General features: G+C 40.0%; 1 protein-coding gene across 5 annotated transcripts; it reads left to right on the top strand.

Moving 5' to 3' along the window:
* Positions 1-64: 64 nt before the first annotated feature.
* On the top strand, positions 65-26,944 carry kdm4c (lysine (K)-specific demethylase 4C). 5 transcript variants are annotated; one of them, XM_058640381.1, is made up of 22 exons: positions 65-229; positions 2,057-2,223; positions 2,337-2,512; positions 3,021-3,135; positions 3,885-4,078; positions 6,154-6,203; positions 6,739-6,842; positions 7,097-7,234; positions 7,441-7,631; positions 7,939-8,168; positions 8,411-10,425; positions 10,535-10,646; positions 12,101-12,282; positions 13,536-13,779; positions 15,370-15,446; positions 15,921-15,976; positions 16,114-16,222; positions 21,182-21,376; positions 22,484-22,651; positions 23,470-23,589; positions 24,711-24,803; positions 24,957-26,944. In XM_058640381.1, the coding sequence occupies exons 2-22, from the start codon at positions 2,080-2,082 to the stop codon at positions 25,122-25,124; spliced, it is 4,881 nt and encodes a 1,626-aa protein (XP_058496364.1). In that variant the 5' UTR covers positions 65-229; positions 2,057-2,079; the 3' UTR covers positions 25,125-26,944. The 5 variants fall into 5 exon arrangements, with proteins under 5 accessions (XP_058496364.1, XP_058496363.1, XP_058496365.1 ...); XM_058640380.1 differs by having other exon boundaries at positions 66-229; positions 7,942-8,168; positions 22,481-22,651; XM_058640382.1 differs by having other exon boundaries at positions 66-229; positions 22,481-22,651; positions 24,711-24,788.
* Positions 26,945-27,364: the final 420 nt, after the last annotated feature.

Raw genomic sequence — 27,364 nt, 5'->3', positions numbered from 1 at the left:
TCTCTGGCTGCGTTGCGGCTGCACAGCGGGCCCGCAGATATCAGTCCTCCGCACCACGGTGGGTCAGACATTCACGGCGGAGGAGCTGGAGGGGAGGTGGACTGGAACGCAGCCGCTTATTCACTGCACGAAGGAGCAGCAGCAGCAACAGCCAGAGCAGCTGTCATGTGAATCAGCTGGACGAACAAGGAAGGGGATAAACAACAACACTCTCTCTTTCTACTTCAAGGTAAACACTGCGATTTTCTGGGAGAACGTGTGTGATATGTATGTGTAAAAATTGAGCACCCCTTTTGTGGATAGTTTAGTCCCAGTTTAATATAAAGCTGTGTTGTGTTTCGTGACTCCTGTGCAGCATTATCAAAGCTACCAGCAGCTAACCCTCTTAGCGTTGCCAGCTAGATAAGTTGTAGGCACCTCGCACCGTGTGCCCCGTCACTGCCCGTGTGTCTGTTGAGTGTAAATTACACGATACCGATAAACCACATAAGCTTTGAATAAACAGAAGAATACATTAGCTGTACCTCACAAAGTCACTAAGTGGTGGGGTTAGCAACGGGCCCTGTCTGCAGCCACCTTGCGAGGGACATTTAAATCCCACTGACTCGTGCATTAACTTAGCAAACGTTATAGCTAGGCTAGCTTAATCCTTAGCTACTCTTTCCCTTTCCCGTGTACTCCATCTCTACAAAATCCCGCTGGTGAGACGGGTCCCATGAACACACAATAAATGCAAGGAATAAGCAGTGACCCTGTGGCGTCTAAACACTCGTTAGCTGGTCAACTGTGCCACCAAGCTGCGCTGCTAGTTCAGCCATTACTGGGCATCACAACAAAACGTAGGCTAGCTGGCTAGTTAGCAAGCTTTGGCAGACAACAAAGATCAGCCAGGCTACACACACACTCGTACAGCAATAACACAATAACCCACATTTTAGTGCTCCCACAGTAATACGGGTGTTCATTGACAAATAGATAAATTATGTAAATTATTGTGCTCCACGATTCAAAATTATTGTTAAGATGTGGGTAGTTTTAAACAAAAGCTATTAATGTAAACACGAATGTTTACACAGGCTTGATGCTTTAAATCATTTAAATTACATTTAATTAAATAAACAAACAAAACCATAAACTTGTTTCAGACAGTGATTTGCTTGTTACATAATCGTATCGCACGTCATTGAGGTGAGATTTGCAAAGTGAAGCAGTGGTTTGGAGAAATATAAGAGTGAAAATCACCCTCGCTGCACTTGGGGCAACGTGATCCTTTGTTTGGATGCACCCACAGTCAAATCGGAGTTGGGAGTGGGATGGGACAAAAAAAACTGGAAAGGGTTGTTCATCAGAAAGGATCAAAGGATCAAATCGACATTTGTTGAATCTCTACCTCCATCTAGTGGTGAACTTGTCACCAACACATAAACCAGCTGCCTCACTGAGAATTGGCCTCGCTGTCCAATTTAATTTAATGTAAATAACGTTTAGCACAGATTTAGTTGCTCTCAGTAGCATTTTTCGCTAAGTATTAGAGAAAAAGAACCATAACAAAGACATCCTCTCTGTCAATAAAGCGTACTAGCATGAATCAGTGTTTCACTGCTCTAATATACAGTATCAAATGAAAAACATAATTAGTTACTAACTAGTATTAAATAACTAATTAACAGTATTTAAGAAAATTCCCAATGTTCCCAAATGTGATCCGTTAACATAATCAAAGATAATTGGCAACCCCTGAAACATGCAACTCTACTAAATGAAATATAAATCTACAGAGCCAATTTGAAAGGGGAGAATAACAAGATACAAGTACATTAGATTAAGTTAATCACTCAAAGTAAATTACTTTCCAGTAACAAATTTCCATCTGTACATGATTCACAAAATGCATTCAGCATTTTTCTGAATACATTATAATTCACCTTTAAAGACAGATGAAATTGATTATCTATTTTACTCAGTCTCTGGTTGTTATTATTATCTAACTTTATAATAATTATATTCTTTTTTTTTCAGAATAAACTGCAAATAATAATGTCATTCTTTTATGTAGGTTTTATCTGGTGAGGCGGCAGGATGGCGGGAGCAGAGGTGTACACCCCTGCAAACCCCACCTGCAAGATTATGACCTTCAGGCCCACCATGGAGGAGTTCAGGGACTTCAACCAGTACCTGGTTTACATGGAGTCTCAGGGTGCACACCGCGCAGGCCTGGCCAAGGTAGGGAACAGTTTCATTCAAAAATGCTGATCTCCATTTGAAAGAACCATGTCCTGAACTTAGTCAATATTGCCTCTTAAGCAGGACCTTAAGTCGTCTTGTTTGTCCCCCAGGTCATTCCTCCTAAAGGTTGGAAGCCCCGTCGTACCTATGATGACATAGATGACCTGATGATCCATGCTCCCATACAGCAGATGGTGGCTGGCCAGTCTGGGCTCTTCACTCAATACAACATCCAGAAGAAGCCTCTTAGTGTGCAGGAGTTCAGGCGACTAGCGAACAGTGACATGTGAGCAATATGGAGAATATATAAACATAATTTTGTCTCTGATTATTTAGATAGAAGGAAAATGGTCATGTAGGATGAAGCGTTACATTTAAAGATTTTGATTTGTGGTATATTGCAAAACCCGTCTCCTGACTTGATTTCTAGAATAGATAAGAAGCTGTTTATCTTGTATGAGAAAAATAATTAAAAGCAGTACAACCTTGTTTATCCTCGTGGGTAATTTGATGCAGAGCAGCCCGACATACGTCATTCAGTCACAACCCTACTGCTCAGGCTGTTTTTTTTTCTTTTACTTTTAATGAAATACTAGAGAAACAGCCAAAAAATTAAAAGATTTTCTATAAAATTAAAAAAGGTTAAATAAAAAGGTTACACAATCAAATGTTCAGTTTATGGGATCAGAAACTTAATTTGAAGGAGTTGGATGATGTTGATGTATTTTTGCACTTGTGTATAAATAAGCCATATATTAATGCAGTATAAAATGAGACCTCTTTATCCTCCACAGGTACTGTACACCCCGCTACCTGAATTATGAAGATCTTGAGAGGAAATATTGGAAGAATCTCACGTTTGTCTCACCAATATATGGTGCGGATGTCAGTGGCAGCCTCTATGATGAGGTAGATGGCTTTTCTTCTGTTTTTGTAGCATATTATTTATGTTAAGGGTTTGTTTATCCACACTACTTGTTATTTAGTCTACATGTGACCATTTTAATTTGACCCGTTTCTTGCAGATTCAGTTTTGTGAAAGTGAAAACATTAAATGTGGGATTTGCTGCCCATATCTAACTAATTCATGATGTATGGTAAATTGTGCATTTAGTCTGGTCTGAAAGGTTAATCGTTAATTACAATAAATTGCTTTATTATGCAGGTTGACTGAAAACTGTACTTAATTTGAGGTATTTTGCTATGACAAATGGGCAGTTCTAACAAAATGTAGTCTGTATACAGTGTTTATGGGTAAAGTGCATAATGTCTTGCTGTAATAAATTAAGCTTTAGTGCCAGTGTTGTAGCTGAAAGCCTTCTTCATACTAGGCTTGAATATAATAAGCCACTAAACAGTTTTTATCCCCAAGCACAACACATTTTTCATCTCTACAGTAGAAGTTTAGAGGCATAGAACAATCAAACTGACCATGTTTTAGAGACTCAATAGTGTTGCTTACATTTCTCACTGTCACACTATGGATGCAATTATTTTAAACTTTGTCCGGTAAGTGTTCCAGTATTTTTTTAATGGCGAGCTGCAGGATCCATGTGAGAGCTGGCCAACCTGGGGCACAATAATGAGTTGTGCTTCATGTTGTGTAGATGACAGTGTTTAAATGACCCATTCCTTAAACATCTCTTTTACTTTTCAAGGATATAGAGGAGTGGAATATTGGCCACCTGAACTCCATCTTGGATGTTATTGAGGAGGACTGTGGCGTTTCTATCCAGGGAGTCAATACTCCATATCTATACTTTGGCATGTGGAAGACCACATTCTCCTGGCACACTGAAGATATGGACCTTTACAGCATCAACTACCTCCACTTTGGCGAACCCAAGTCCTGGTTAGTTTGGGACAGGGATCTAGGTACAGGGGATAAACGCATTATTACACAGCTGTTAACAAAATGTAATACAACAAACCATTCTGAATTATCATAGTTTACCTGTAGCTTACGTTACACCAGCCTTCAAGAGTACTTTTCTCAAAAAGACAATCCATGGTGTCAATACTTAAAATATTTGAGGATTTTCTTCATACAATTCATATATAAATTTATGTTTGGTTTGCCATGTTAAGTGCTCACCTGTGTTTCATGATTACATTATTTGTATTGTATTTCAATTTAAATACTAGTGGGAATAGAATTGGCAGAATATATCAATTAAGGGACATTACTGCTTGTCTAGGGAGGAAATGTGTTTGCAGCTATGCTATTCTCCAATGGTATAAGCATATGGTTTGATTTCCTGGGAGCTGTTTATCTTGTCTAGACAGTGGATGAAGGTTGCTTGTTATGTTTTAACCAGTCAATCCTACATCACATATTTCCATAAAAAGGTCCAGCGCATGTGTGTAAAATGAGGTGAAATTATTTGAATTGAAGATAAAATAATTGTACTTATTTTTTCCCACAAGTGTACAGTTACATATTAATTGTTATTTTTTTCATAAACCCAGAACTAGCCCTTTTTTTTAATTGATATTAGGAACTGCGTCAGCTCTTCTGAGGCCACCACAATGGAACTAAATATCTTTTCAGTTTTGCAACTAACTGAAGGCTACAGGCTAGGTTCTCCAACACACTTGGAAGGGTGAGATGAGGGATATTCAGGTGCAACATTCAACTTCACCAGTAAAATGATTAATGTATGCATCACCAGTAGTATTTCCACTATTACCACTCTCTCAAACGTCATATGTTTCTGTGTGGAGAAGCCTACTTGTTGTGTAGGGCATACATTGTTTTTACAGTAGGGATCCAAGGGCAGAATTATTGGACAGAGTAACATTTTGTCACTAATATTACAGACGGGGACCAGGGTCATTTAGTGATTAAACTTCAGCTGAAACATAAGGGATATACAGAATATGTGGCAACATCAAGTCAGAATCTTCACTGCAGACTTCTATTTGGTATTTGTTAGGGTGTTTGTATTGTTAAACAGGAGAGGAGATGGTTTATTCTGGTGCATGTTAAAGTTATTTAGAGGTGAAGAATGCAGGTAGATCAAATTGAAAATGTTCTATTTTTTTGTCAGCTTGGTTTGCTCCATCCCTCTCTCTTTCCTTCTTGCCCTGGAGGGAGCTGTGCTCATTAGAGCAGTGAGCCCTGCAACCCTACAGGGATCATTGCCACAGACAGACAGTGACACACACTCACACACACATGCGTACGTACATACGTAAACTCTTTCATCTTTCTCCTATTTTGACATCTCATCCCTGGAGGGGAGCAGCTTAAAGATGCACCTCTCTCCTTCTCAATCCTCCACTCCTCCTCAATCCCTCCAACCACCCATGTCACCTCTACCTGAGGTTGCCTCCCATTCTCACCCCGTTTCTTACTGGTAAGCCGACAGTTGATATGATGATAGAAATGCCACAGACCCGAGGGCGGATGGTGCTAGTCAAATGGAATGCTTAGTCACACCTTGAGGGAATTTTGTCACACTCTGGGTTTCTCCATATGCACTTTGGGAGTTTAAATTAAGATTGCATCAGTGATGCAGTGGAATAAGGTCTAAATATGATGTGTGTCAGTGGTTGTTATTTTTGTTGTTAACTAAGACAGTCTGGCTCATATTTGGAAAAATCAGTTGTGAATTAGAAAAAAAATATCGAGGAAAATGAAACCGACACGGGGAATTTCAGTGTTTAGGTGAGATCAAAGGTTGTATTTTTCTCTATATTGTAAAAACTGAACAATAGTGGTTTGCTGGAAAAGGTTAATCAGCCATCTTGCAATTATTCATTTATCTGCCACTTGATGGCAGTCTTGATATTGTAAATTCTCCTTGAAAGCTTTGCTGCAATCGTGAGGGTGCAATACTGTTGGCACAATGAATGTTATGTGTTCAGAATTTCACCCACACACTGGAAAATAACAAGTGTGCCTGTCTGTATTGTCTCTAATAGGTATGCTATCCCCCCTGAGCATGGGAAGAGACTGGAGCGTCTGTCTACAGGTAAAATATTAATTTACATTTTCTTTGTATCCTTCATATGAATGGAGAGGGGGTGACCATTAAATGACTATTAAATAAACATTGCAGCTTACATATGGAGGTTTGCATTAAGCAACAACGTGCTGAAGATACAGCATGGTCATAAGGTCTGACTGCACACATGCAAAAACTGCCACTAGCGGAGGTGTGAACTACACAACTGCTTCATGTATTGACAAACCATTTAAGGAAATTCCATACTGTAGTGCATTGCACTAAAATGTGTAATACATTGCATTTACAACATAATAATTCAAATGTAAATTGTTATGTACTGTTGTTGAATGAGCATTATTATCATTGTGTGTGGTTGTTACAGACAACAGTAGGGTAATGAAGGTTAAAGCTGTTTGTAACCAGCTTTCACTAGTTTTTCATATTGTAGTATCATTGCACACTGAAGTTCTTTTTATCCTGTCTGAACACTTTGATTTTGAATATTTTTTTTATATTGTATTTTTAATGATATGTATGTCCATGTGTATATTTCTGTCAGGTTTTTTCCCCAATAGCTTCAAAGGATGTGAGGCTTTTCTTCGTCACAAGATGACTCTAATCTCCCCCTCCATATTGAAGAAGTACGGCATTCCCTTTGATAAGGTAGGGCTCAACCTTCTTAAAATATTGCCCTCAGTCCTCTTCTTGCTGTTTATACCCTTTATTTACCAGCATTATGAAGAAAGCTTTTCTTGCCACTGACTTAAGGAGTGCTTCTATTGGTTTATATCTGCGTTGGCTTTCTTTGATTGTTTTATTTCGTTTGAAAACCAAAAGTTCAGCATTTGGATCATATCATGTCTAATGAACATGTTTCTCTCTCTTTTTCTGTCTCCCTCTCAAACATGAACTGTCAGATTACTCAGGAAGCTGGAGAGTTCATGATCACCTTCCCTTATGGCTACCATGCTGGCTTCAATCATGGCTTTAACTGCGCAGAGTCTACCAATTTTGCTACTTTACGATGGATAGACTACGGCAAGGTGGCCACACAGGTAGCATCTTTTTATTATTTGTCATAAAATATTCCATACACGCAATTATTGCGCGTATGAGTGTCTTAGATTTCATTACAATACATTTCAGTTGTAAACTAACAACATCCCACTGTAAAGAATAGGTTGTAATTATGACTCATTAGGAGAGACAGTTAATGTTTTTCTAAAGCAGATACTGCATTTCTCATCTACTCTTGCTCCAGTGCTCATGCAGCAAGGACATGGTGAAGATATCTATGGAGCCTTTTGTGAAGCGTTTTCAGCCTGACCGTTATCCTAACTGGATGGTGGGCAAGGACTCGACAACAATTGATCACACACTTGCCACTCCCAGTACAACACCGGAGCTGCAGACCTGGTTGCAAGGACGCAAAACCAAACCTTCTAATAAAAGGTACATAAATTGTACATGTTAACTGTGCTATCTGTGCTTGTGGGATGAAAATCTGGAACAGGAGGGGTCATGTTTTCATTCATTCATTTCATTTGAAGATGCTTTGAATGGGAGTAATGAACTCAAGGCTAGTTGACTGCCTTGGTGAACTGAATATTTAACATCTTCAAAAGAAACACCTTTGTCCCAAGTCACAGAAGTCACTTGCTTTCATTGCTTACTATTACTTATTACCGATTACCTCTTACTACTATTACCCTGGGGGTTTTATGTCCAGTTGTCTTTGATCTCTCTCCCTTTTTTACAGCAGTATTCTCCCTCGTATGCGCTCCAAGCGCCTCAGAACTACACAGGAGCCTGTTGGCCTTAATGCCAGTTCAACACAGAGCAGCAGCAAGAGGAAAGGCCTCGGTGGTTCACCTGCACCAAAGGTGCGAAGGTCTGCAGCAGCAACAAAGTGCAGGGAGGATGACAAAGGAAAGAAAAAGGAGCCAGAGTCAAAGCACAACCAGAATCAGATCTCTGTTCAGCTCTCTGGTAAGAGACAGACTGACTGACTGACTGACTGGTGCTGGAAGATATTTGACTCTACTTTGACTTGAAGAGTGCACTTGCTGGTCTGATAGTGAGTCTTTGTGTGTGTATTATCTAGACTTAGTCTGTCAGTGTGCCTGTTGTCTTATATTTTCGGGAAGTTCTCTCAACTGAGATCTGTGATAACTTTAATTGGTTTAATTGATGTTGGATTTTTCATTCAACCCCCCTTTTGTCCTCTACAGATCCATGCAGACAGATGTGTGTGGTAAAGGTAAACCGTGTGGAGAGTAATATTTTTGGACTTTCCAACAAGGAGCCATCCCATAATCTCCTTTGCAGTCCACCTCCTTCCCCTGCATCACCAGTAAAGACTGACCTCAAGGCAGAGACAGTCACTCATATTGACCCACAGCACCTCTCAGGGTCAGGAGTGCCAAGCAGGACGTCCAAAGGACTCTGGCCTGAGGCGACCCAGATGCAGCCCAGCATTAATGATTTCAGGTGTTGCTCTGTTGAACCACAAGAACTCTCAATTTCTCAGGACTGCTTATCACACGAAGTCCCTCACCAGGAGGCCGACTCACTACGCTCAACCTCCCACTCTACAAGTACTTCTGCAGAGACCGAGATGAACCTGTGTCCCGCTGACAGTGAAGCTCAGACAGCTAGTTCCTTATGTAAAAAAGACACTTTATGCCCAACACCAAATGCTGACCGCAGCATGGACACACATCCTGAGCATTACACTATTAACACTGCTAAAGCAAAGGAAAAGGACAAAGCTGTAGATCCAAAACATATCAATCCACCCTCGACCACAGATGCACTTTATGATCTTAAAACTGAGCCAGCAGAGGGGGATAGTTTCACATCACATGGCTCCAACTCCTGTTCTGGACACAACTGCAACTTAGAAAAAAGGAGCAGTGAGGAAAATCTGCCCCCTCCTCTGTTGCAAATGAATGCAGTGGATATGCCACAACTCACTCCAGAGCTTGCAGAAAAGGTTGAAATCTGTCCTTTGCCACCTGTACTGACCCAGGAGATGCCCTCCCTCACCCCAGCTGATGTCAGGTTAACTGATGCCCCAAAGTCTACACTGAGCAGTTTTCAGGTTGCACCTGTGCTACAACGGGAGACAACAACTGGCTCTTTGTCCTCACATGGAGCCAGACAGGAAGAATTAATGATATCGAATGAGTCTCCTACTGGAAAATATGCCAAGAACTGGCATTTAGATTATCCATATAATTGCAAAGTGGCAGCAGTGTCTGATTTGGAGGGGAACAAAATAACACCTGGTGGTGCACATGAAATGCTACTAATGGCAGACATTACAGCAGAAAAGGGTCGTTTAAAGTTGGAAAATGTTACTCCTGATCAGAGTGATGCTACTTCTGACCAGCTACTTGTGAGTGTTATACCTCAAAAAGAGCAGAAATCCATCTTTGTGAGTAAAGGTGACTCTAAAGTCCCAGCTCAAAGATACAGCACATCCAGTCTGAGCAAGGCTAGTTCTCTTTTAACTGGGGCATCAAACAATAATCCTTTAGACCCATCACCTTTATTATGCACTCAGGGTGACAGCCACTCAGATTTAGAACTAAACAATCAGACTACATTTTTGCCTTCACATTGTACTTCCCATAACCCATACATTGAGCCCAAGCCATTCTCCAGCAGCATATGGAAAAACTTAAACTCCCAGAGTCCTGCAGTACTCATCCAGAGTCTGCATTCAGAGCTTCCCTCCAACTTCACCCATGACCCACTACCTTACACCATGTGGACTGAACCTCAGTGCAAAGAAGTCACAGACCTGGAGGACCCAGACCAGGAGTCAGAGAACCAGGAAGAGGACAGTGGGCCTCTCACCTGGGCTCAGCTCGAGCCCACCTCTCTAGTGTCAGTTGGTGCCTCAGAGCCCCTGGGGATTTGTGGGGATTATGAGCTCCAGAGAGGGGATGTGGATGGAGCTGATGCCCTCTCCCTGTGCAGGGAGCTGGGGAGACAGAGGGAGGCAGAGGGGAGTCACTATTCAGACGCTGTTTTATCTCTTGAGATGAGAGGAGGGGAACAGGACACGGTATCTGATATGGATGAAGGGGGATCTGATGGCGAAGATGAGTTGCAGCAGCAAAATAGTGCCAAGGGAGAGAGCAGCAGTGACTCATCTGATGAGGAAGAAGGAGGAGAACATTATACAGTTAACTATGACTGTGATGAATCAGGCCTGGAACCTGGGGAGGTTTGTGCTGTGAGTGATATTATGATTTATTTTTCATTCACAATAATACACATTTGTCTGTTGCCTATTTTATATGTTCAAATACATGTATATTGTCCTTTAATCCCTTTCATGCTAGTACCCTGCCCTGACGATGAAGAGAAGTGCAAAGAGCTGGCGCCACCCACTCAGGAAGCCAACTGCACGGGCTGTACCCACTGCTGTCAAACAACAGGGCACCAGTGATGATGGTGGGTACACGTCTCTTTGACAGGGTTCACCCTGCATTACCTAGCTGTTTAACCTAACGTTAACCCTAACCAGGCAGTAACCCAGTCCTTCTCATACAGTGGTTTATACAGATAAATAAATAAATATTATCAGGTTCTCACTAGTATTTCAATTCGGGTTGGGGGGGGGGCATGAAAACAAATCTGTCCACTAGGGGGCATGACAGAAAATAATTTAGGACCACTACAGTAACCTAACCTTAACATAAACCAAATTAGAACTATTCAAACCTGAACAATGAAAAACAGTCTTAACCCTCAAAAAGCTGTTCATAATAAAGTGTGAACAGATGAAATTAGTGCTGATCGCTTGTGATCAGATCACCCGAGACACATGTTGGTGTCAGATCTGAACAAAACCAGAAAGAACCTTTGAACAGTTATAGTTGTGGTTACTGTGGCAAAGCTGAGGCACTGTGCCAGAAACCATGATCCTTTGACTTTTTCTGTATTACATTGCAGTGTTCCAGAATGTATTTGGCTTTTTGCTTTTTTTTTAGACCATTTGGGTTTGTTGAACAAAGTCCTGTTTCAAACATTCTTAGAAACCACACTATTTTCATTGTTTTAAAAAAAAAAAAAAAAAGAAAAAACTAGCAAGAAGGTATTTCTAAGACAAAGAATTGTGGTTGTGATGCAGGTAATAACAAAGCAAAACTTCTGAATATTAAGTCATGTCATATAACATTTATGTTCTCCCACAGTGTAACTTTTATAACCACTGAACCATTCCACTCTGTGGTCCTCACTTCCCCTTCTCATTTTTCACGTTTTATGTCCCCCCAAATGATTCCTCTGACGTCAATGTGCACATAAAGCAAACAGATTTAGCTCTCAGGCCTACCACAGTAAAATGACCTAGTGATAGATAGCCTATTTGTTTTCATGGTTTTAACAGGTTGGGGGGGTCCATTAACAACAACTAATGTGCAAATACAAAGTCATATTCTGCATCTCCATGGTTGTGGAAAAAAAGATGAATAATTCAGCAGCCATTTTAGTTGTTTATCCCCGAGAAAGAAATGACCATGAAATGACCATGGCTGTGAGAAAGCTATTTTATGATAAGAGCTGTTAATCATTTTGTTTATTTTTATAAACAGACAGGCGCATATATATTGAAACATTTTTAGGGTACTAGAGGAAATTGTCGTCACTGTAGATGGATTAGATCTTACTAATTTAGTAGTAAGTTTGTTGATGCTGCAGAATTGTGAAAATGATGCCTGCTGTGGTTTTGACATTCAGGTAACTTTATAAATCTCTCAGATTTATATTATAATAAATAACATGTTATTATAAAAAAACCCAACATAATCTTTCTGATTTGTAATGAGATTGATTAGGAAACTGAGATTGTTGCTACACACAAATGTGATAACAAGTTTGTAAAACTCTATTTTGTCTCCACTTAGAGCCCCCTGAGGCAAGCCTGGCAGAGGAGGAGGAGCAGGAAATGGAGGTGTGGGCAAAGCCGCTCATCTACCTGTGGCAGAACAAGAAGAGCTGCTTCACAGCAGAGAGGGAATACAATGCACATGCAGCCACTATGCAGCCATACTGTGCTATATGTACACTCTTCTTGCCCTATTATCAGGTAAGTGGGTGTTTAACATGAATATATAGTAAGTATTATTTTGTGTGTTTGTATCTAAAATTCATTATAGTTCCATTCGTGCATATTTTCTGAAAGGATAGGATATCTGCAAACATAGCATAAACACACCTTAAAGTGTCAACTGTATCTACATGCCACTTTCAAGCCACATTTGGACCATGTGTCCATATGGACCTAGAGATAATTACTGCCCAAATACAGAGTGATTTACAGTAAACTCATGGGTCCTGAAATTTAAGAATAGAATTGGACCCTCTAAATTGACCATAGGTGTGCGATTGGATGGTTGTTTGTCTCTATGTGGCCCTGTGATGGTGTGACCCTGCCTTTCACCCTATGTCAGCTGGGATTGGCACCAGCACTCACCCCCCAATCCTAATTTGGAGGACAAAGTGGTACATGATGAATGGATGGATGGATCTTCGTTTTATTTTTTTTACATTTAAAGCTTAAACTCTGGAATTTTTGTACAAACAGTTGCATTTACTGTTGCAGAGTTGTATCAGGTTAACATAGAGCAGGGGTCACCAACAGGGTCTGCAGGGACCTCATGAGTTGCCCGTGGGGCATTTTCTAAAAACAAAATGTATCTGCTTCCCAACTTGTTAAATCATTGCTAATATTTATTGTGAGGAATCATTAATGGATCAGACAGTGTCTTCACATGAATATCCTTAATCAATAACAACAATAACAACAATAATAATATATAATTAAAGGTAAACCCTGCAACTTTGTTATTTCAGAATTGTATATCAAACTGGTAGCCCTTTGGATTACTCAGTACCCTTGAGTAGCTCTCAGTGTCAAAAAGGTTGGTGACCCCTGACATAGAGCATGGCAGCATTTTTGGTTATATTGTTATTGTTATTTTGATTATTTAGTAACCTCAGTTAATGCAGTATATTTTTTTTATAACTGAATCAATTTTATGTGCTCTGGGCTTTATGCACTTGTATGTGCAAGAACTAGTTTTTATTGTGAAAGTATAGCCTCATTGATGCCTAGAAAGAATCATTTAAGCAGTACAACTCTGTTAATTAAATCACTAATATAAGGATAATATTCAGGCTTGTAGGTTATGGAGATCACTGTGTTTTTCTACAGCTTATTGTGCATGTAATAATAATATGCTGTGCAGATGGGCATATTTTTCAGGGCAGTGGGAAAATATTCTCTTGCCCACCTTCCTGCATAATACTAAAAATCACCCAAATGTTTTTCTTCTTTAGCCTGAAGACAAAGCAGAGGATAAAAACTCTGCCACATCTTTGGACACTTCCATGACCTTTTCTCCAGTGGAGGGCCCCACGCAGCCCTGCACAAGTCTGAGGAGGACCAAGCCCCTCATCCCAGAGATCTGCTTTTCTTTCCGGGAGCATAACTGCCCCCCAACTCCCACCAACCCTCTGCTGCAGGAAGATGGTACCTCCCCACTGCTCAACTGTCAGGGCTGTTGTCTACAAGTACATGCAAGTATGTATGAAGGAGGGAAGAGCAATTATTGTGTACATGTGACTTTTTAAGAATGATACCGTTGTTGAAAGTTTAATTTATAGTTTGTAAACCTCACAGTATCCGTATACCTCCTACCTCACAAATTCACTATCTGTTTTGTTTCTTCTTGTTGTGCTCGTCTCACTGTCATTGTAAGGAGGGTCAGTGAGTTTGAGTCTTGACTCACTCCATCTCAATGTTCCACCTCCCTCTCTGTTTCCCCTCGCTCCCCTCTCTGTGGTTTGGAGTGTTTTATTTCCCTCGTCAGCCGAATGAGGGTGAATCCTCTGTCTCTACCACACAAACTTCCTGTTCAAAAGTCCCCAAGCCAGTGCAACAAGCCCTCACACACTCTTAAAAAACCCTCAAGTTTTTCAGTTCCCCAGTGTATTGATCCTTCAGTCAGTCTTCCAGACAACTGTGACATGTGTACACACACACACTTGCTTTTTAAAGTTTTAAACCCACGATCTCGAATCCATGAGACCATTTCCTGACACTAGTTCTGCTGTCACCTCAGGCTGGGGATCCACTGGAACTGTAGGTGTTATGTGTGGACTGCAAAAGTGCTTAACAGTTGTACACTGTGTGTGCACATGTCCTGGCTTTGTACTGATTTGTATGACCGTGTGGAGGTAGAGTGTGGTTAGGTGGGAGTAGGAAATGAAGTGTATGTCATTTGACACTGATGAAAAAACCACAAGTTGGGTTTTGAGAATTGAGACCCATCAGTAAGTACATGTTGATATTGCTTTCCCTAAGTACTGTTATCGGAACTCGGGAGAGGAAAGAGAGGTGAGCTCAGGATTTATGTTTGGGCTGTTTTGATGGATTGTGTGGGAAAAGAACAGAGACACACTCAAATATAAAGTGTTTCTTAGGAATAGAAATTCCCTTCAACTTTTGTTTGTCAAGCCTCTAACCCAAGACTTTTAACCAGTTGCCAGCTCCACAGAGAATCATACTTGTTTTTGTTTCATATTTAACTTTTGTCTGTTGCACTCTACTACATTTATTTTTTATAGACCAATTATTCCACATCAAGGGCAACAAATACTGTTTTAGCTTTTGTTTTACATACAACGTCATGCTTGGCCATGCCCATCAGTCACATCAGGTCAAGCAGCACAAGTTTCTGAAACTAAGCATACTGTCACACCAGTGTAAGTCTTGCATCCTGCAAGATCCTTGATCGTGGATGAACACACAAACATTAGATGCATGTGTACACCATCTTTTCCTCCTTCGTTCACTGCCTCTCGTGCTTAACTACACCAAAATTCCAATACACACACATGCAAACCTTCATATCAGGAAGATTTCCATTAAGTTTGCAATGCTGTTCATTTCTGCTTGGAACCACCTTACCCCCAGGAATCTATGGAAACAATGTGGATGTGGCATTTAAAGTTGTTGTTTTTTCTTTGTTTAACTGTGAATAGTATAGTGCATTAAAACCATGTGTCCAGGTGAGAGTGAAGAGGTTTAGAATTATTTTAGTGAGAATGGCGATTGTCACATACATTGTCTTACTTTGGCCAAATTTTCCTCTGTCTCTTCCACTTCTAGGTTGCTATGGTGTTGCTGAAGATGACATCAGTGAGCAGTGGTCATGTGATCGCTGTACGGACGGAAGCTTTACAGCAGTAAGAAACTTTTCCCTTATCACACTTACTTTCTGTGACAGTGGTTTCCCAGGAATGTAATTGCATACGTGCAAGGCTGTTGTGCATCATTGCTGATGAAAATAATTAATTTGTGCTCGTTGTCTACACCCCCCCCCCCCACCCCCATTTCTCTTAAATTAAATGTACTTTTACTTTATGGTTTGGTGAATTACCTTGCTTTAATGACACATTTAAGTTAACTGTACAGCTTAATTACAAGTGGCCCAACACCTGTCTTGAGTGTAAAATTAATCTCCCTTTTTACTGTACAATACGTTTATGTTTTCACACGGTCTTCACTTGTTTTACAGTCATTTATGCTGCTTTTTGTCATTGCCAGACGTTATTTTCCCTAAATGTGACTATGTACCTCACATAATGTCGTCATTATATGCGGGAGCATATATATTATGACAGCTGATACTACTGACTTCATTCTCTTTGTTCTTTCAGGAATGCTGTCTCTGTAACCTCAGAGGTGGAGCGCTCAAGAAAACCCAAAACGACAAGTGAGACAAGCTCTGTGATTAACTCTGCATACTTATCTCTGATCTCCAGAGTACAGACAAATGAATTGTTTGTTCGACTTAGTCATTATAATTTAATAATTTGTTTGCTTTTATGCGGCGTGCGTGTGTGTGAGAAGATGGGCCCATGTGATGTGTGCAATTGCACTGCCGGAGGCCAGGTTCAGTGATGAAGCCAAGAGAAGTCCCATTGACACCAGTAGAATCCCCATGCAACGATTTAAACTGGTGAGGACACACACACACACACACTCGGACATGCACGCATAGGCACAGATGCAGTACTGGAATTCCCCAGGTCCTTGAGGACTGGCTCAGTCTAATTAATGAAGTGTTCACAGTTCTAATTAACAATGTGAGACGAACATGCCCGCAATCAAAGCTAGATAATTAACCACTGGTGGGTGGGAGAGGGATTGTGAGTATGGCTATCGTTGTGTGGGTTTTTTTGTCTTTATGTGCACGCGCGTGTGCGTGTGGGCGCTTGCTTAATGAGAGTGTCTCGGCAGACCTGACACGGTGCCTCTATAGTTAGTCTTGTGCTGCAGGCACCATGATAGCTCAGCATAAACTGGTGAGCTATCATGGTATTGAAGAGGTACATCTTTGCACAAGATGGATAACAGAAATAAATACAGCTATCCATTCCCAGCTTACATTAGTGGCTCCCTACTGACCATAACATTTACAGGGAAGCTCAGTACTCTCAAGAAGGTATTTGGTTGATCGTAGCTCTGTAAAGCTCACAAAGACGCAGTTTGCCATAAATGTAGTAACTGAAGCTACAAGGATCAAAACACACATGAAATCCTATATTTGAATATCAAGATAAGTAAAATCTAAACCTCATTTCTCTTTGTTTGTCGTTTGTTAGGTCCATGAAGCTTAAACTAATGTAGTCTATTAAAACATCTTTGGATTTTATACAAAACAAGACTTTTTGAAGATCTTTGAACCTAAAGAAACAGAAAAAGGCATTTTCATTATTTTTATGATTATTGAATAATGGTGACCAAAGGAAATAATAGTTGGCTGCAGCCGTAGTTACTAAGTTAAAAACCCCTCTACACTCACTCCTAATTTCCACTAGTGTGAAATAATAAATAATAGAAGATGACAAAAAGCTAGCTGAGGGGGGAATAACAAATGTTGACACTTTTACTCTGAAGGTTAAATAAATACACATAGGTCCTTCACTATATTGGAACAGCACCTCAAACTGCAGCCTACACAATGACAATGACATATAGCTGAAAATGGTTAAAACAAGATATAACATTTCAGCACTGCTGTATTACATGAAGTAAATGTAGTTTATTTTTCTTTTGATCAACTAATTGGTTAAAGCTGCAGCAGGCAGAATCACTACAAAAGTTCTTATCTGTTGTATTTCTCCTACATTTTTAACATACATTGCTCCATACATCCATAGAACAACCAGTCAATCGATGTTCCTACACGAGTGTGTACCTGGAAATGGCTCAAGGGGAAACGACTTCACTGTCAGTGAATGGGACACTAACTTTGTGGACACATAGCCATTACACACAGCGTATTTACAGGGATATGGTTCCTATCTCCTCACCCCAGATTGAAATTAAGCTCATTTGGGTTTGAAAGCCCAAACCACATACAGTATCTGTAGTCCACATTCACGGGCCAAAATCTAGACTGGAAAAGGTTAGTGGCTCATAAGAATTCTCTGACTTGACCATTTTCATGCTTTTTTTTTGTTAACAGCTAAATGAGCACTTTCCTCATTTAGCTGTTAAGTTTGTCACAGTGACAATTTTTGCTTGACACCGCAGATTGAACTTTATTTGGCAAAGCAGATGTTTTGAAAAATCGCACACAAGAATTGCTCATTTTTTTCCCGCTGGGGTGTCTGATCTGAAGATGCGTCTATGAGAGCAATCTGTTTGTTCCCACTACATCCTGATGCTGACTCTTTACTTTCTGCTGCCATGTTTACACTAATTAACATGTTGGTACAGGTGATTTTCAATTGATTGATTAGTGAAACAGATGGCTCTTCGAAATTAACTCCCGTCAAACGTGCTGTCATGGCAAAAGCATTTGTGCTAACATAAAAAGTTTGTCCTTATTGATGTGAAATGTAAGAAAAAATATGGATGGCTATCATTAGATTATTCGTCCACATGATTTGTGTCCTTGCTGCGTGATGTGTGTTCAGAGTTTGCATTGGACCCATTGCTCCTGCAGTCCATTCATAATTTACGATTGCACATCACACATGCACAAAAGCACGCACACATTCATAATTTACTGTGGGAATGTTCTTAACGCTTGGTTCAACACAGGCGCTTAGATACACCTAGAAGCAGATACACCGATGAGTTTGGCTTCTTCACACAAACTCACTCGCATTAAAACTATGTAGATACATTTACATAGCTTAAAGATCTTATATGCATTGTTTTTTTTTTTTTGTAGCCAAAACATGTAGACAAATACAAACAAACACTCGCACACAGACACACATACTGTACCTCTGCCTTACACTCACAGGTCGTGTAGCATACTACTCAGTCTTATCATGCTGGCCTCAATAGACCAGACAGTCAGGCCAGTTCATCAGTGCAGTGCTGTCCTTAATGGACGAGGTATGGGAAAGGCTTCATGAAATGTGGGCCAAGTTAGTCACCAAGAGAAAGAACTCTGAAAGTCCCACATTTCAGAAATAGAGGAACAGCAAAGTGTGAGAAGCTTCATTAATAAAAAAAAAAGAAAAAAAGGGGGATGAGGTTAAGGCTTTTTTTTATCAGCAATTTAAAATGAAACATTCACATTGCCTCTGGGACTGAAGAAAAGAAGACTTATCTGAGAAAAGGAGAAGGTACCTCCTGATCTTCATCTGGTATCTGAATGAAGGAGATTAAGCTGATCATTGTACAGCCCTGCTCTCTAGGTTAAATTTAATTAATGCCGACAAGGTTAATTAATTAGATCAAGCTATTGACTTTCCAAAGAATTGAACAAATGGCATTTATTTCAGAGGCTTACCAGATAAGGACAGAGACTAATGACTCCCACACCATCACCTTCTTATCCTACTATCAAACCCTTTGCTTTGCTTTTCAGGACAATGAACATCGTAATTACAGATACATATAGGAATTGAAATGTTTTAACGGCATTGTCAATATTTTATTATTTCTGATCTGGTGTCAAGATGCACCCGGTTCTTCTATGCACATGAAATAGTGATATGACTGTTAACATGTCAAGAGACGTTTTGGCTAGAATTCATATTTACTCATAGGTAATTCTCTCTTGAGTTCCCTTAATGCACTGCTACATCCTTTTGGGACTTTGCCTGTACACAGACTTATTACTTGTCAAGATGTATGGATATTTCAGTATGAATTCCCAGGTATTATGCTATAAATAAATCACCTTCAAAGAGATGTAAAACCATACCTCGGGAGAGAGAGGAAGACCATGGATGGGGTTTTTATTATGAGGAGCGTAAAGGGAATGGACTAAGTGGGGGCATGCAAAAGGGGTGAGAGGAAAGGGGAGCGAGTATAATGGGAGTATGTCGTAATTCTTTCCCTTTAGTGGGAGCGTAGAGGAGTACTGGGACATGTCATAGTAGAGGAAATGGACTTGATGGGCTGTTTGGTGCAGAAAACCAACTGAAAGTGTGTTCAAAGTGTGTTTGTGTGTGTGTGTGTGGATGCGTAGTAGTGTTTGTGCGTATGATGTGTTTATACGTATTATGCCTTCCTGTGGCGCACTTGTGTACTGCTCACAGAACTAAACCACAACGTTGCAACACTAGTTTGTTGTGGAAACCTGAGAGGAGGTCATATGATTGGTCATTTTTGAGGCTTTCCTTGTATTTTAGCAGTGAAATAACAAGACTCTGCGGAGTATTTCAACTGGGCTTCATTTATACTATCATTGTTTTTGCTTATACCACCATATCCAGTGTACCAACAGTGCTGTGAAAAGACTCCACTATTTGGAGAACATAATGTTTTTATGGTTTTAAATAATGTTAAAGGTTCATGTCGCAACCCAGCAATTCTTTTGTCTTTAATTCACTGCTGTTTCCCTTGAACCCATATTTATCATCGAAGTGGAGATACAGATTTAAAATCACTTTTTTTTAACTTGTTCCAAAGGAGGAATTGGACAATGTCAGGTGTCCTTCACTGCTACAAAGTTACTCAGTGAGAGTTGGTTTGATGTCACAAAAGCTTTTACTTATTTGTCTAGCATTGATATTCTTCAAATGAAATTTTACTCCCTCAGCTTGTATGTTCACAGCAAAACAAGGCACAGTTCATCCAAATCATTACATTATTACACACATCAATATGCTGATATGAGGTGCAGAATGAGCATTTACTGTATCAACAGACTTTTCCTTCTTTTATTGTAGGAAACAATACTATTTACACTATTTAGCACGTTTGTATTATGTGTCAGTATGTATTATATTGTGAGTATGATCATGGCGCTGGCTAGTGTGCACTGCTTTGATAAAACAGGATATTTACTCCAAAATTTTACTCTAAGGACGTTTAATTAAGACCTTTGTTTGAGTCTCCAAACTATAGCTTGGTTCTGGTCAGGCAATTTTGGATATTTAGAATAATCTCACACATAACCAGTGTAAATAAAATAATATATAAATAAAATCTGCAGTGATCAGTGGCTATAGAAAGTAGCATTTTCACCATTTCATATTCTTTAAATGTTACTGCCATTTCTTCTTCATGTTTTGAAAAATGCCAGCACATGCATCACAGTACTTTCTCAACTTCTTTTCTTACTTTTTGACTGGGTCTGAGCTGTGCACCTCATCTCTGGAAAGTCCTAAACAGGCAGTTCCTAAATCAGACTTGACTTGCCTGTAATCTGATCACACAAGCTCTAAATTGCCTTTATGAAACAGATTAATCCTGGGTTGGTTGGATGGGCTCAATGAAGAATTTTTCCAATCCCACTCTTTTGATAATTTTATGGAAACTTGTCCATCTGTTTTCTACTGTGTTTGTTTTATTTTCCCTACAACCGTTTCACTTACTGAAAAGTCTGTATTGTTTGTATGAAATATTAGGAATTGGTGCTCAGCTCCTGTCTAACATCACTGAATTCAGGCTCTTATTGATGAGTGCTCGGTATTGACTGTTTTCCCCCCGTCTGTGTTCACAGAAGTGCATCTATTGTCGTAAACGCTGTGCGGGCAAGCGACAGGCAGGTGCCTGTATCCAGTGCTCATGTGGGCGGTGTCCCACCTCCTTCCATGTGACCTGTGCTCATGCTGCTGGTGTCGTCATGGAGCCTGATGACTGGCCATATGTTGTGTCAGTCACCTGCCACAGACACCAATCACGGAGTTCGTTAGCTGTAAGTTAATGGTTTTATCACAGTTTACACTTTGTTTTAATCAGCTTGTGCTCGTTAACAACTGACAAAGAAATGGTTTATTACTTTATTTACCTGTTTACAGGATTGATGAATATATAAAAAAAAATCACTGAATGAATTAATATTGACAACACAAATTCAAATTTAACACATTGCTGTTGTTAAACTGTAAGTAAAAGCTAAAGGGATAATTTGAAATGCTTTACTTAAAGGTTTAAGTTCACTATGATCCCAAAACTTTTCTAGACTTAACGTCCAGGTAGCTCTGGTTTGTGTTATGTATAAAGTAGTTCCATTGAAATCTGCCCACAGGGAGGTCATGGTATAAACCAGTTACAAAGACGGTGTCGTTGTAAAAAAAAAAAAAAACACTTTACACTGTTTCAAAAAAGAAATGTTCAGTCCTGTGAACATTTCAAACTAAATGACATTTGCCTCTGTTGTACTGGTTTGGACACAGGCGTCCTAACCTTATTAAATGAAACCAAAACTGCATGTGAATACACACCAATCAGCCATGTATTGAAACCGGAGGATGCCTGTCAATGGTGTGCTTTGAACATGAAGTAGTACTGTTGAATGCAGGTAAAACTATGACAAGAGCCCAAATGCCTAAGACGACGGTCGGAGCATTCATGAGCAACCGCGAGCTACTGTTGCACAAACAGCCGAAAACGTTGATGCTGGGTTTGATAGAAAGCTCATAGAGCCCTGTGTGCTAGAGTGCTCAAGTTGACCTCAGCCACCACTGAACTAGTTAATGGATCATTAAACGGTGGCCTCAATTAAAACATGTTTTCGTGAAATCATCTGGTAATTCTCAATTTAACTACGCCTTGGTGCAATATACCACCAGACACCTTCAGCGATCTTGTGGAGTATGATACTTTGACACATCAGAGGTGTTTTGGTGGCATGAAGGAGGATCTACACAATATTAGGCTGGGAGCTTCAATGCTGTGGCTGATTTGTGTTTTATAATTGGGGTATCACGCATTCAAAAGTGATGATATAGATTTCAGTGGGACATTTGACTGTGTTACTTGTCATAAATTAGTCTAATTAAAACTCTGTCTATAATAGAAGCAGCGCGCATGCCAGTCGTCCATCTCACTGGGTCAGACGGTGATCTCCAAACACAAGAACCTGCGCTATTACACGTCCAAGGTCACAGAGGTCACCTCCCAGATGTTTTACGAGGTCATGTTTGATGACGGCTCCTTCTCCAACGACACCTACCCCGAGGATATAGTGGTGAGACTATGTTTCATTACACACAGGTTCAGTAAGATCACCTCCCAGTTGTTTTTAGGGCACACCTGATATTACATTTTAATGGAGCTCGTTTCTTCTGAGACTTTTCTGTTTTTCTGGAGTTGTACTTGCATGAGTGCTTACCTTTAAGCTTATTTAAACATCCTACTTTAAGATGGATGCCAGGGTGGTTGAGTGTTTTTTCCTCCTAACCTTTTGGCACCTAATGTGAAATGACATGGCTTTCTGAAAAGGCCACTTCAATTAAATCAGACTGCTGTGTTGTCATGGTAGCAGTAGATAATCACCAACATGGCTGTTGTTGAGGAGTAGAAATTAATGGATTCTTTCAAGTGATTATATCATAATAACAGAGTCTCACTTGCTTAGTTCAGGACGTAGCTGTGACAAACACGTCCACACACTTGCGTGTGTGTTACTGTATCAGTGAGGAAGTTTCACTAATCACCTCCATCGAGGACTTTATGGATTTGTGGTTGTTTGTCTCCTGTCTGCACAATTACCCAAAAACTACTGAAGCTATTTCCATGAAATTAAAATGAAATGTGAAGGTGTGGTTCATGATCCATTGAGGAGCACATGGAGTGGATCTGATGAGGGGTTGGATACAGGATATTTGATGGGGTGTTTTCCAGAAAGAAATGTGCATGTTTTTGAAAATGTATATGTAGTTATCTGTATTCAGTTGCTGTGCAACTGTTGTATTCATCAGAAATGGATGTTTGCTGCAGTAAGGCGAACGAATAGAGTTTTTAGCTAAATCATCATTTGTCATCATCATTCCTTTGCATTTTCAGAGCAGAGATTGTGTGAACCTGGGACCTCCTGAAGTGGGAGAAGCTGTACAAGTGAAATGGCCCGATGGACTCTTCTACGGTGCCAAATACCTGGGATCCAACATTTCCTACATGTACCAGGTAAACTGAAACACACTCTGGACATGGACATGACACAGTTTTACTGATGTAATCTCTTTTTCTGGCATTTGTGAATTAAGTTTGCAGCTGCAGGCAAAAGCAAAAAACTGATTGAACACCTTCAGCGCCAGAATTGTCGACGAGACGAGATGGAAGATAAAGGGAGGATGAAAGACATAATTGTATATAAGCAGCAGAAACTATTCAGTGAGGTTAAAAGCAGATGGGGAGCGAGAGAGAGAGAGAGGGGCAGAAGGATGAGAAGGTGGTGACAATCTGCATTATTCAAACTCACTGAAATATTCACCAAGCAAAGAGTCTCACAGCTTCCACTTAAAGCTTTATTTAGTCGAGTTGGGCGTCAACCATTAGTTATGCACAAATGCATCCGTGACGCACACGCCGAGTGGAAGATGTGTCCGACTTCAGGAGAAGGCGGAACGAGAATTTTCTTTTATTCAAGGTGCGTTTAGGTATAAAAATAGATTCTGACTGAGATTTGCTTCCACATCCGCCCTGCATTAACAATTTTGATATGTTTCTGTTCGAAAAGCAGAAAGACACAAAGCGGTTCGCGCTGCATGATCGGATCGGTTTGATTTTCTGAGTTGTATCACTTCAGAAGTGAAAAGTTTCTACACGGTTTTCTTCTTTGTAGTTTATGATGAGAGTAGGGTGGGACAAAACACTGGAAATACACATTTGCATTTAAATGATGTTATTCACTGTTTTATCTGGACCTCCCCCCAAAGTGCAAAAGTCTAAGGCCACCACTAGTTTTGTTTTTTATCAACACTGTGACTATACAGTATAATTATGTCTCAATCACTTTATTGGAACATATCCAGTAAAATACAAAATTACAGTTAACTACAGTTTAAAATGTCAAGTTTAGTGTCATATATTTTTCTTAACGCCTGTCTTTTGAATGATTTTGCAAGTATATTATTATAATAATGATAATAATAATAATAATTAATGACAAAAGCTAGATTTTGATATGTGATCAGTGGAAATAATATCCGTATAACTTGTCTGTGCTTGGGTGAATGATGGCACATTGTAAAGCATTTGTTTGAGCTGCGTGGTTTCAATACAGAATACTTTTCATGTGGTTTTAGGTGGAATTTGAGGATGGGTCTCAGGTGCTGGCAAAGAGAGAAGATGTCTATACTTTAGATGAAGACCTTCCTAAAAAGGTGAAACGTAGACTTGTAAGTATTAGGCTTACTGAGAAACACACGTTTAAAAAAAATTTAATATACAAGGCATGTCATTTAAAAAAAAAAAAACAAACAAAAAACCTCTTCACCGCCTGAGATGTTTTCTGAGTTACTCATTGGTTTTTCTCGTCTCCCTCCTTACAGTCCACGGCGTCAAGCATGCGTTTCCAGGACACCTTCTTTACGACTCAGGGGGAGAGGAAACGACAGAGAACACCCAACTCACGCTTCCAGAAAGACTATGTGGCCCTGCCGGGCCTTCGTACAACTGCCAAAAGCACATGGGAGCAACACAGCTATAAAGGGAAATGATGACATAAACTAAGATCAGTGACAAATGAATGCACTGAAATGACAGTGGATTTACGGGGGGCGGGGGGTTGTTTGTGAGTTTGTGTGAGCATAATATTGGGTCTACTTCCATCTTTTAAAGTCCCTGTAAAGTGATGAGGATATCTCTTCTGACTCTGTCATCCCTAAGACAAAATGTGATACGAACCATCTTGCCAAAAGTGTTAAAAAAAAAATTAGCCGTCAAATCATGTAAAGTTCAGCAACGACGCTGGCGAGGTGTGTCCACTGGAGGAGCTGAACACATACTGGTCTACTCTCTTAAATGAGGACCAAACGTCAATCAGTTTTTTGTACATAACTAATGTCAATGCACTGTTATTAAACATCCTGTTCAACAAATGTGTAGAGATGCGACTTTCTCTTGCTTTGGTCGCATCTAAAACGCGTGTGAGTCGGCGTCCACGCTGTGGGAGTTCCGTCCTCTCCTAACGCACTGCCACACACACACACGCACACAGATTCTGGTTTACTCATTCAAATGAGGACCAATGTTGCTGTTTGTGTATGTACAGAATGTTAATGTAAATGCTGCCTGTTGAAGCGCCATTTACATTTTAGAGGCAGTTTAACGACACGTTCCACAAACAGAGCTGGATTAGTCCTCTCCTCCCTCCCTCCCTCCCTCCCTCTCTCCATCAGCAGCACCTGCAGCCTCCCAGCAGGAGTCTGCTCTTCATTCTGTTCTTCTTCTCTACTTCATTTCCTCATCTTAAGGGATTTTGAATAAAGTGTCAGAGCTTTTCTGCGTGTTTTTGCATCGAGGTAAGACACATTTTTCAAGACAAAGACATCTCAGCTAGCAAACCAAAGGCAGTAGTGTGGGAGCAGGTGAACGGTAATCCACTGATAGTCCCGCTAATTATGGCTGCAGTGCATCATGGGGCCATAATTAAAATAAAATTTAAAAAAAATCCTTAACAGAAGACTGGAGAGGAACAGTTTTTATTCTTTACTCAACAGCTGTATCTTTTATCATGTTTTCAACCACTATCTTCTTACATATACTGAAGTGTAAGAGGTGAATCTCTATCTTTGCTTTACAGGGACTTTAAAATATTTCCCACATAATAAAAATGTAAAATACGCATCATTGATTGGTGGATGGATTCCGAGAGAGGCTGGGGAAGGTTTCTGATTGGACAGCTGGACTCTTCTAAAAAAACAAAACAAAACAAAACGGGCTAATAGAAGGCATTGTTGCTCAGTGCTTTCACATCTGTCAGGGAAAATAAATGTGGCTTTCAATTGTCACGTCACCCTTTTTCAAACAAAACCTTTTTTTCTTTGTACAGGAAAAATTCAAAAGTGAGATTTTTCTAAATTGCTTGCCTATGGTAGCTTTTTAGGGGTCTGTTATTTCCAGTTTTGTTTTTGAATATTTATGCACTTTGCTTGTAGTTATTTTCCTAATGTCTTAACGTTTTTCCCCCCGCATGGTTAAACATCGTCTCCTAACTGCTTCTGCTGGGCCCGGACTAGTTACACCTCAATGGCTTCCTATATGAGCTGTCCAATTTGACATTGAAATTAATAATTAAAATAAAGACAAAAAAAAGAGAATTGATCAGTCACTTTGTAAGGTAAAAAGACTGAGACAGGAAGCCATGACTGTGTGTTGGATTCTGTGTCCTACTAATGTGAAATGCTACTGTTGCTCTGTTGAATCAAACATGTTGTTGAAATAATTTAAATTTGTATTTATTTTTTTGGCTTGCTACAGTAAAACTATTGCTAACTGCTGTAAGGAAAACAATAAACATTACATTTGTTTTTTTTAATTATGACCTTGTCTCTTATTTCAAAGGTAAATCAAAGCAGTGTGGAGGGTACGAAAATGATGATTAAATGCATGTTTTAATATTAAAATACCAGGGTGCCATGAGTAATAACATTGAATATGCACACACATATATAAGCAAGTGTTTTCTGGGGTTATAAGTTGCTGGGCGATACAAGAATGTGAGTGTAGACTATGAACACCTGCTGTATACAGGAACAAGTTCACATTAAAGTCTATCTAATGCAGTGGTTCTCAATTATTTTCTGTCATGCCCCCCCTAGAGGACAGAAATGTTTTCACGCCCCCCCCCCCCCCCACCTGATAATATGTATTTATTTATCTGTATAAACCACTGTATGAGTTGTCCCGCCCTGCCTCTCACGCCCCCCCGACACCGCACCGCACCCCCGAAACCGGC

This window comes from Solea solea, chromosome 10, assembly GCF_958295425.1.
Source record: "Solea solea chromosome 10, fSolSol10.1, whole genome shotgun sequence".
Classification (NCBI taxonomy): Eukaryota; Metazoa; Chordata; class Actinopteri; order Pleuronectiformes; family Soleidae; genus Solea; species Solea solea.
The sequence above is the reverse complement of the archived record's forward strand: the minus strand, read 5'-3'. Positions and strand labels throughout refer to the sequence as shown.

Coding starts and splice junctions, on each gene's coding strand:
- kdm4c (XM_058640379.1), top strand. CDS start 2,080: ATGGCGGGAGCAGAGGTGTACACCCCTGCAAACCCCACCTGCAAGATT. Junction 21,377..22,480: donor AATCACGGAGTTCGTTAGCT/GTAAGTTAATGG, acceptor TGTCTATAATAG/AAGCAGCGCGCATGCCAGTC. Junction 24,804..24,956: donor AAAAGGTGAAACGTAGACTT/GTAAGTATTAGG, acceptor CCCTCCTTACAG/TCCACGGCGTCAAGCATGCG.